At 37.2% G+C, this 10,573-nt stretch overlaps 1 protein-coding gene across 1 annotated transcript; it reads right to left on the bottom strand.

The window, feature by feature from the left end:
* Positions 1–2,912: 2,912 nt before the first annotated feature.
* Positions 2,913–9,538, bottom strand: LOC138879695 (uncharacterized). Its single transcript, XM_070159325.1, has 9 exons — positions 9,506–9,538; positions 7,946–8,193; positions 6,284–7,483; positions 5,622–5,836; positions 4,963–4,981; positions 4,585–4,744; positions 4,175–4,335; positions 3,919–4,024; positions 2,913–3,581 (listed from the first exon to the last, which is right to left on the bottom strand). The coding sequence occupies exons 1-9, from the start codon at positions 9,536–9,538 to the stop codon at positions 2,913–2,915; spliced, it is 2,811 nt and encodes a 936-aa protein (XP_070015426.1).
* Positions 9,539–10,573: the final 1,035 nt, after the last annotated feature.

Genomic DNA, 10,573 nt, shown 5'->3' with positions numbered 1-10,573 from the left:
TAAGTTGTAATAAATAATGGGGTTGGCTAGTGAAAAGAGATGGGTAATTATGTATGTTTAGCTGTAGAAGGGTAGAAGACATGCCTATAGGACTTGTTTAAATTTCTGCATGTTTATTACCACTCTTAGATTCCATGTCTATAGGACTTGTTTTCTACATGTTTAACTCTGCATTTAGAGAACCTATCTATAGTATTTGTTAAGTTCTACCCGTCTAATTCAACATTTAGATAACATGCCCCTAGGGCTTGTTTCAAAATTCTGCATCTTATGGCCATGCTTAGACACCATGTTCTTAGGATTTAAACGGCTAAAATCAGACATTATGTCCATAAGGTTAAGAATCAATCCCCTTTTTGTAGAAATCATGCCTATAGGAAGTAAATCCTACATGTTTCATTTTTTTCGATCAAGCTAGATATCATGTCTATACGAATTAAAATGAGCAATACTAGACATCCTGCCTATAGGATCCGAAACCAATTTAAAATTAGTTTGACCCTGAATCAGTTTTGAACAACCTTACTCTTTACTTTAACGCGGTTAGAAAGCATGCATATGGGATCAGTAGTAGATACCATGTTCATAGGATCTCACCCAAACACTTAGGCAAGCCTTAGGTGATAACAAAATAAAATGGAATCCGCCTTTGTTAAGTAGTAATTGCTACAACCAGCAGGCATGCCTGATTCAGACTTCTCATCTGAGTTATGTAATAAGCTGGTCTGTATCAACGATTAAAATTCTCCTTGCCTTAGTATTTTTAATTCAGACCTTAACTGTGTTTAAGTCATGCTATTTATGTTCTTTGTTTGAGGAGGCATACATGAGCCTTTTGGTTATTTACATATTTCCCCTAATATACAATCCTATGTATTTTTGTATGTCTCCTTAGCTTTTTCACCTTTTAAAACCCAAAAGTTAGCCTAATACTCTTCCCCTTTAGGAATAGTAGTCCTAAGTTCCTCTGGGACTGATAGGAATGAGACGGGTAATAGCATGCAATAGTGGTCGAGACCAATCCGCGCTTTAATACCTTAATGGGGTAGGGAGGGTAGATATGGACATGATGACCGGTGCGCTAATACCACGTGTATCCCCTCTTTTGAGGAGTGTCATATCGGGTATAACATTGATGTTATCCATATTATATTTAAACCTAGGACCCCTTTCTTTTATATATATCCTCAAGTATATGTAGAACTGTAACTCCTTTTCAAAATTCATCTTTTAATTTTTCTTTCAAGCTCTTATATATTTAAATTTAAATCCCCTACTATTTGAGCCTATACTTGTCTATTTGCTAAATTGCACAAATTCACAAGAAACTGTCTCGCCGGGAACCACACTAGTGGATCCTGAGGGGTTCCTAACACCTTCCCCTTAGGATAATTTCAAGCCCTTACCCTATCTCTTGTTATCAAACGAACTTAGAAGTGAACCCTTATAGGTGTCCTAATGCACCTTAAATCATTAAGTGACGACTCTTTAAATGTAAAACCCAATTCCCAAAAGGAATGAGTTGTCCTAAAATGTCATAAACCAGATCTCCCGATGCATAAGAGGGGAAAAAGGAGGCGCGACAGCATGACGACTCTGCTGGGGAAATTTAGGCTTTTACCATTTCAGACTGTTATTGTGAATTTGTACCTCCTTATGTGCAATTACTTGTTTAATTCCTTTAAGCATTTGATTTCCTTCTCAACTGTAAAACTGACTTGTCTCCTTTGTTCCTTCTTTTATTACTGCTTTAAATTATGAATCTGTTGTATTTATTGCTTTCTTAACGTGCAAATACGTGCCAACATGCTTTTAATTATTGCATAACCATGTTATACATCATTGTTGAAACCCATTTTTTCCCTGTATATTTTTTCATAAATGCAAAATACTTCCAAAATAGCATATTTATGCATATATAAGTGTGTCCAAATATTTTAGTATTTTTCCTAAACTTTTAAATCAATTTACTGCCCTATTTTAGCAGTACAAAAACCAATAATTATTCCTCAAATTATCATTTTGGTGATTAACTTATTTTATTCTCATATTTATACCAAAATATAGTTAAGGTAATTTTTACACATTTTTACAAATTTATTTAGTATTTTGCATATAATTGCAATTTCAGCCTATTGTAAGATTTAATTGCGTTTATAATTACAAAATTGATTCCAGTATTTTTTGTTTAATATTTATACATTATTAATTAGTTATGTACCTTTAATTTATTTCCAGAAATCAAAAATAGAAAAATAAAAGAAAACAAAACAAGAAATTATACCATTATTGGAAGAGAATGGTAAAGAAGATGAATATGACAAAAAAAAATTTATGGGGATTGTTTGGGAGAAAATGGTGAAGAAAAAATGGTGGAAGAAAAGTTTGGAGAAGAGAGGGGTTTTGAAGAGGGGAAATTGGGTTAGAGAGAGAGATAATTTGTTGGAATGGGGGTTTTTGGGGAGAGGGGCGTTCAGATAAGGGTAATTAGGGGGGTAGGATAGTAATTTAATTAACAAATTAAAACAAAAAGAAAAAGAAAAAGAAATTAAAAAAAACGAAAAATTTCACTGAACTAGCGCGGTCAAATGCGCGGCCGCGCTAGTCAGGTGCGCGGCCAAGACAGAGAGCCACTGAACTAGCGCGGTCAAATACGCAACCGCGCTAGTCAGGTGCGCGGCCAAGACAGAGATCACCCTAAAGTAGCGCGGTCAAATGCGCGGTCAGGTGCGCGGCTGCGCACCTAAGCGATTTCTGATTTTTTTTTTTAGCATCAGCCCTCGTTCACCTGTATTTATTAGTACACAATAAACATCATAATCAAAAATACCATGATCGTTGGGTTGCCTCCCAACCAGTGCCTTGTTTTACGTCGCGGCACAACGCCATATTGCATTATACATCAATTAAATCTACTGAGGTTTTGTGACGTTGAATGTCACCACCCCATAATGTTTAATTCGTTGCCCATTTACCAAGAAAGTACCACTTGAATTTGTGTCTCGTAATTCAACTGTTCCATGAGGAGTCACGCTTACTACAACGAAAGGGCCTGCCCAACGAGACTTAAGCTTTCCTGGAAAAAGCTTTAACCTTGAATTAAACAGAAGAACTTCTTGACCCGGCACAAACTCATGATGTTGGATGTGCTTATCATGCCACCTCTTGGTTCTTTCTTTATATAACTTGGCATTTTCATAAGCATGCAACCGAAACTCATCAAGTTCATTGAGTTGTAGCAGTCTTTTTTTACCAGCTAAGTCCATATCCATATTTAGCTTTTTGATTGCCCAATAATCTTTATGTTCTAGCTCAATAGGCAAATGACATGCCTTTCCATAAACCAACCTGTATGGAGAAGTACCTATTGGAGTCTTGTAGGCAGTTCGGTAAGCCCACAATGCATCTTCTAACTTACCGGACCAGTCCTTCCTATTTGCGCTCACAGTTTTCTCCAAAATCTGTTTTACTTCCATGTTTGACACTTCAACTTGACCACTCGTTTGAGGGTGATATGCAGTAGCAACCTTGTGTCTCACACCATATTTTGCTAGGACATTTTTCAACAATTTGTTGCAAAAGTGTGTTCCTCCATCACTTATCAACACTCTTGGAGTTCCAAAGCGTGTGAAAATGTGCTTCTTTACGAAACTTACCACTACCTTCGCATCATTAGTAGGAAGAGCAATGGCCTCAACCCACTTAGACACATAATCAACTGCAACCAAAATATATCTATGCCCATTAGAATATGGAAATGGTCCCATGAAATCTATTCCACAGACATCAAAGAGTTCTACTGCCAAAATATTTTGTAAAGGCATCTCATGCTTCTTCATGATCGTTCCGGTTCTTTGGCACCTGTCACAATTTTTAACAAAAGCATGTGCATCTTTAAATAATTTTGGCCAGTAAAACCTGATTGCAAAATCTTTTGTGCAGTTCTGTCTCCTCATGATGACCTCCATAAAGAGAAGAATGGCAGTGATGTAATATTGCATTCATCTCCTCCTCAGGGACATACCTTCTTACCAATTGATCTGCGCATTGCTTATATAGAAAAGGCTCGTCCCATATGTAGAATCTCACATCATGTAAAAACCTTCTTCTATGGTCAGCTGTGAATTCTGTTGGAGTCACCCCACTTGTAATGAAATTCACATAATCAGCATACCACGGGGTTTCATCCGAAGTGATAGCTAGCAAATGTTCATCAGGGAATGTTTCTTTGATTGATTCTCCTTCAGTGACATGGCGTCTATTTTCTAGCCTGGATAAATGATCTGCAACCTGATTCTCTGTTCCCTTTCGATCTCGAATCTCCAAATCAAATTCCTGCAAAAGAAGAACCCATCGAATTAACCTTGGCTTGGCATCTTTCTTTGCAAATAAATACCTTATAGCGGAGTGATCTGTGTAAACTATGACTTTTGTCCCCACTAGATAGGATCTAAACTTATCAAATGTCCATACTGCTGCGAGCAACTCTTTTTCAGTAACAGTGTAATTCATTTGAGATGAATTAAGAGTTCTACTCGCATATTGAATGGAACAAAATATTTTCTCCTTCCGCTGCCCCAAAACAGCTCCAATGGCTATATCACTTGCATCACACATCAATTCAAATGGAAGTTTCCAATCTAGAGAAATGATAATTGGTGCAATAACCAATCTTTGTTTCAGCTCATCAAATGCTTTCAGACAAGCATCATCAAACTTGAAAGATATATCTTTCTCAAGAAGCCTACACAAAGGAGATGAGATTTTTGAATCCTTGATGAAACGACGGTAAAAGCCCGCATGGCCTAAGAAACTGCGAATGCCTCTAACGGATGTTGGTGGAGGTAATTTTTTGATTACTTCCACCTTTACTTTATCCACTTGCAATCCATTCTTAGACACTTTATGCCCTAAGACTATGCCTTCACGTACCATGAAATGGCATTTTTCCCAATTTAGTACCAGATTTGTTTCTTCACACCTAGCAAGGACCTTATCAAGATTCATTAAACATTCATCAAAAGAACATCCAAATACAGAAAAATCATCCATAAATACTTCCACAAATCTTTCAACCATATCAGTGAAAATAGCCATCATACACCTTTGAAAAGTCGCAGGTGCATTGCAAAGACCAAATGGCATTCTTTTAAATGCATATGTCCCATAGGGGCATGTAAATGTGGTCTTTTCTTGGTCTTCTGGGGCTATAACAATTTGATTATATCCCGAGTAGCCATCCAAAAAATAGTAGTATTCCTGCTCGGCTAATCTATCAAGCATTTGGTCAATGAAGGGAAGGGGAAAATGGTCTTTCCGGGTGGCATTATTCAATTTTCTATAATCTATGCAAATCCTCCACCCAGTAACAGTTCTAATGGGAATAAAATCATTATTTTCATTTGTTACTACGGTCATTCCTTCTTTCTTTGGAACACATTGGACTGGACTTACCCATTTGCTATCAGATATTGGAAATACAATACCTGCATCAAGCCATTTGATCACTTCTTTTCTTACCACCTCTTTCATGTTCGGATTTAGGCGGCGTTGTTGTTCTATGCTTGGCTTGTGCTCTTCCTCCATGAGAATTTTATGCATGCAAAAAGCTGGACTAATACCTCTTATGTCGGACATTGTCCATCCAATTGCTCTTTTATGCTCACGTAGTACTCTTAACAATTTCTCCTCCTGCAATTCAGACAAATCAGCCGAAATAATAACAGGTAACTTTTCAGAACTACCCAAATAAGCATAATGAAGATGAGAAGGTAAAAGCTTTAATTCCAATTTGGGAGCTTCTTCAACTGAGGGCTTCAGAGGAGGACCATCTGGCCTGTTCAACGGTTCAAAGGGATTAAAACCTTTTATATATTCACATGTTGCATTCAAATTATGTTTCATCTCCTCAACCTCATCATTAATCTCTAAACTTTCAAACAACACAATTGCTTTTTCTAAAGAATCCTGCAAATATACACTTGAGGTAACAAGTTGTTCATCAATCTCCATGACAGATATCATAGACAATTCTTCATACTGCCGAGGAAGTTGAATTGCTTTATATACATTAAAAACAGCTTCCTTGTTGTCAACTCTCATGATCATTTTTCCTTCTCTTACTTTAATTATAGCATCACATGTAGCCAAGAGAGGTCTTCCCAATATTATAGGAACTTTTTCATCAGCCTGAAAATCCAAGATAATGAAATCAGCTGGGAAAATAAATTTCCCAATTTTCAGTAGCACATCTTCTATCACCCCTTCCGGGTAAGCTATGGACCTATCTGCTAGTTGCAGCATCACTGTGGTGGGTTTTGGAGCTCCCAAACCCAATTGTTTATACAAAGACAATGGCATCAAATTTATGCTTGCTCCCAAATCACAAAGTGCATGACCTACGTCAACATTGCCTATTCTTACAGGGATAGTAAAGCTGCCAGGGTCCTTAAGCTTTTGAGGAAGTTTATTTTGGACTCTTGAAGTGCACTCTTCAGTAAGTGCAACTGTTTCAAATTCAGTCAGTCTCCTCTTGTTAGCCACAATGTCTTTTATGTATTTGGCATATTTTGGAATATCACGAATCACATCTTCCAACGGAATATTCAATTGAATTTGATTCAACATAGAGAGAAATTTGTTGAACATGCGATCGTCATTTTTTTTCTGCAATCTTTGTGGAAAAGGTGGTGGTGGTCTTGGAATATTTACAGGTGCTGAAATTGTATCATCTTTCCTTACTTCCTGTGTTGCTTTGAGAATTAATTCACCTTCAGGTATTTGCTTGTTCTTTTTCTTTGATGAAACTTCTTCTAACTCCCTTCCTGTTCTAAGTGTAATTGCACTCACTTGAGGATTTTTCTCTTTATCACCAGGAAGTGCCCCTGCAGGTATAGTATTTTGATTTGCAGCCACTTGTCCCATTTGCCTTTCAAGATTTCTGAAGTCCGTTCTGAGTTGCTGATTGTCTTGCAACAATTTTTTTAATAAATCATTTGTACTTTCTTCTGCCTGTTGTGGTGGCCTTTGAGGTTGATTAAAATTTCCTTGGGGTCTATATTGATTCTGATTTGATTGATTTCCACCCCAAGAGAAATTAGGATGATTCCTCCAATTTGCATTGTAAGTATTCCCATATTGTGCCTGTTGGATCATCGGCCCTCTGCTTTGTTGCCCCACATAATAAATAGATTCAGGATTCGTTGGGCACATATCACTTGTGTGATTATCTCCACATATTTCACAACAAACTGACATTTGTTGAACTTGCTGCATTGGTTGTGATGGTCCTATTGTCATTCTGGTCATTTGATTTGCCAATTTTGCTAAATCTGCTCTCATGGCGGAAATGTCATCCAGTTCAAGTAACCCTGCTTTCTGTTTCATTGCTCTCCTTGGTTCTCCTTCACCTTGCCAATTATGATCATTAGTAGTAAAGTTATTTAGCAGAAGTTGTATTTCAATGTATGGTTTTGCCATGCAACTACCTCCACAAATTGAATCAAGATTCATTTTGGAAGTTTCGTCCAATCCATCAACAAAAGTATGGCCCAGTACTTCATCAGTTTGACAATGATGAGGACAATCCCGAAGTAGTTTCTTGTATCTTTCCCAGGCTTGGCGAAGAGTTTCACCATCCCGTTGTTGAAACCCAAGAATCTGACTCCGCAAAAACTTTGTCTTTTTGGTGGGAAAAAACTTGATTAGGAATTTCTTTGCCAAATCATCCCAATTGTGGATTGAATTAGCTGGATCTTTTTGCAACCATTCTCTAGCATCCCCCAATAATGAAAAGGGAAATAAGCTCAGCCTGACATAATCCTTGGAAACATTTGGATAATTGTAAGTATCCGTTATTTCCAAAAAATTTTGAATGTGCCTTTGTGGGTCTTCATGAGATAGACCAACATATTGCCTAGTGGACTGTATCAGCTGCACCATGTACTGTTTAAGCTCAAAGTGACCGATGATTTCAGGTTTCACAATGGCCTGAGTCATATTAGCAAGGTTTGGCCTTGCTGCTTCTATCACCGCACGTTCTTGATTACCTGCCATCACTGTTGGTTGTGGTTGAACTTGAATGTCCAACTCTCTTTCTGTTTTGTTTCTATTTTCCCACTCCTTCCTTGTTTTATGAATTGTTCGTTCAATTTCAGGATCAAAAGGGAAGAGGTTGTTTGTGCTTCTACTCCTCTGCATTCAAAAGAAGAGCCTGCGCAACACAAACAAAATAGATGGAAAATTTAGGTTTTTTATCAACACCTAATAAAATTTTAAAACAGAAATAGCTAATTTCAAATTCCCCGACAACGGCGCCAAAAACTTGTTGCGACCAAAACACTCACGCAAGTGCACGCGATCGACAAGTAATATAGTAGTAAGTAGAGTATCGTTCCCACGAGGAATTGTGATCAACTTATCGACTGATGTAGACTCAAACAATTATCAATTCAAGTTAAATTATCACAAAATATATAAAGAACCAATTTACAATGTACTTAATAATTGTACAATAATTCAACACAAAATTACTACACCAATTTCACAATATGTTTATAACAATTTGGATAAATATATTCCCTGGTCATGTACTTGCTAGAAATTATGCTACTATTTTAGCTTTAGATTAATTAATTGAATTATCCGGGTTATTGATTATAGGGTTAATAATATTCATAAGAATCTTTCGAGTTCTTATGCATCTATTCAAGTTAAACTAATACCTATATGTCTATGGTATTAATATTAGCAAGAATGCATTTACAACTCCTATTTTTCAACCAAACAAGGCAATTAAGTATATGTCTATCTTAATTGCAAATCTTTCACCCGATGCCCAGGATTCGGATCTTGCTCTATTTGATTCTATATGCAATCAAGAATTTCCTTTTTCAAGTTTAACTCAAGATTCGTAAATAATATTTCACTGTTAGCTACGCAGTAAAATAATTAGAAGCAGAATCAAATAAACAACCCATAACGATAGATTCAAGATCTTCAATCTAAGCTTCAAATAACATAATTATCTAACATCCATGACCCAAAAATATTTGAGTTTTTAGCTACTCATAATTATACAAATAACAACAATAAAAATCTTTAAACATAATATACGTAAATACTAAGAGAAGGTTTAGAAAAACTCTTTCAATCTTTGCTCCAAGTTGATGTTCCTATTGATTTTTGATAGTTGAAGATGAGTTTTCTCCTCCTTCTCTCTCTAAAAATCAGCTCTTCCACTCTTCATTAGCTTAAATCCAATAATGGAGTTCTTGCTTTATGTAAATTGAGTGGGATTAAGAAGAAATTCCAATTTTATCCCTTTAAAAAAAACTTTTCCGAAATCTGGACTAGCGCGGCCGCGCATCTGACCGCGCTAGTCCAGTTGTCCCATATTCTTGATTCTTTCTTGTTCTTCCACTCTAATTAATTCCGAGGGGTTTTTTATTTATTGCTCCAAAGTGGTTCCAATCATATTTGATTTACGTAATATACGCTTCTTTACCTGAAATGTATACAATTCACTATTAAAGCCCATAATTCATCAATTAATCACAATATATCATTGGAATATCACCAAGCAGAAGCATAAACAATAGCCAAATCACCCAGATTTCGCTTATTATCACATATCACCTTCTCAATGGCACTGCTGGGATTATTGGTCTTCCCGTAGAGAAGGGGTCAACATCAACTTATTACCTATGGTTCTGGCGACCTTCCGTGGCAATCTTCAAGCTAGTTTGGTGCTGATGGTACTAGCTGAGATACTGAGGGCTTTGTTTGCATGTGCACGAAGGTATGATTTCTTTAAGGGTTGTAATTTGCTGCTTCGAATCTAGGCTACTAAATATTTCTTCTAGCATGAGGCCACCATCGACTACTTTGTGGGCGTCAACAACATGATCCGCAGCCACAATGAGAGAATGAGACATTGGATCTACCCATATGGGTAAGAAGAGTGCAGGGAAATGCTGACCAACCTGAGTAGGGAGTGGATCAACTGGAAACTATCATGGTTAGGTCGAAGAGCAATCGTTAGGACTTCTCAGAAATACTTCATCGAGCTGATCAGACTTGAAGGTATTCAACTATAATCCCTCCTGCGAGTTCTCATATAGTTTGTGATGATCCAAGATGTCTCTTTGTGGACAAGGACAGCATTATACGAAGATGAGTTCAACGGATAGATTCCAATCCCCAAGATAAGAAGGATCCAAGAAGAATGGAACAACCTGGTCACAATGTCGATGGGGCAAAACTCGTGGTACACTCCTGAGCATTATGTCTGGATCAATGATGAAGACGAGTTTGCCCGGCCAAGCAGGGAGGGTATAGCCTGGTTAGAAGATGTAGTGGCTACTTTGCAAATTTACAATGAAATCCTTCCATATTATCTTGTGTCTACTTCAATGCACTGTCAAGTAGTCCCAAGATCCATCGATCATATGATGCCTGCTAAAAACGACGACCGGATAGTTAGTGCATCCAAATAGAGTCTAGCATAGAGCCAGAAGAAGATCCGAAGAAGGAGGAGGAGTTTGAAGAAGACCTGGAGAAGGATCCGGAAGAA

The sequence above is a fragment of the Nicotiana sylvestris genome, chromosome 10, assembly GCF_000393655.2.
Source record: "Nicotiana sylvestris chromosome 10, ASM39365v2, whole genome shotgun sequence".
In the NCBI taxonomy this organism is placed as follows: domain Eukaryota; kingdom Viridiplantae; phylum Streptophyta; class Magnoliopsida; order Solanales; family Solanaceae; genus Nicotiana; species Nicotiana sylvestris.
The sequence above is the reverse complement of the archived record's forward strand: the minus strand, read 5'-3'. Positions and strand labels throughout refer to the sequence as shown.

What these genes read in the sequence shown, in the direction of transcription:
- LOC138879695 (XM_070159325.1), bottom strand. Translation starts at nt 9,538, where the DNA reads ATGGGCTTTAATAGTGAATTGTATACATTTCAG. An exon ending in GTGATATAGCCATTGGAGCT is followed by an intron (nt 4,336 to 4,584) that starts GTTTTGGGGCAG and finishes CTTCTTTTGCAG; the next exon opens with GAATTTGATTTGGAGATTCG. An exon ending in ACAAAAGATTTTGCAATCAG is followed by an intron (nt 3,582 to 3,918) that starts GTTTTACTGGCC and finishes GGAGGAACACAC; the next exon opens with TTTTGCAACAAATTGTTGAA.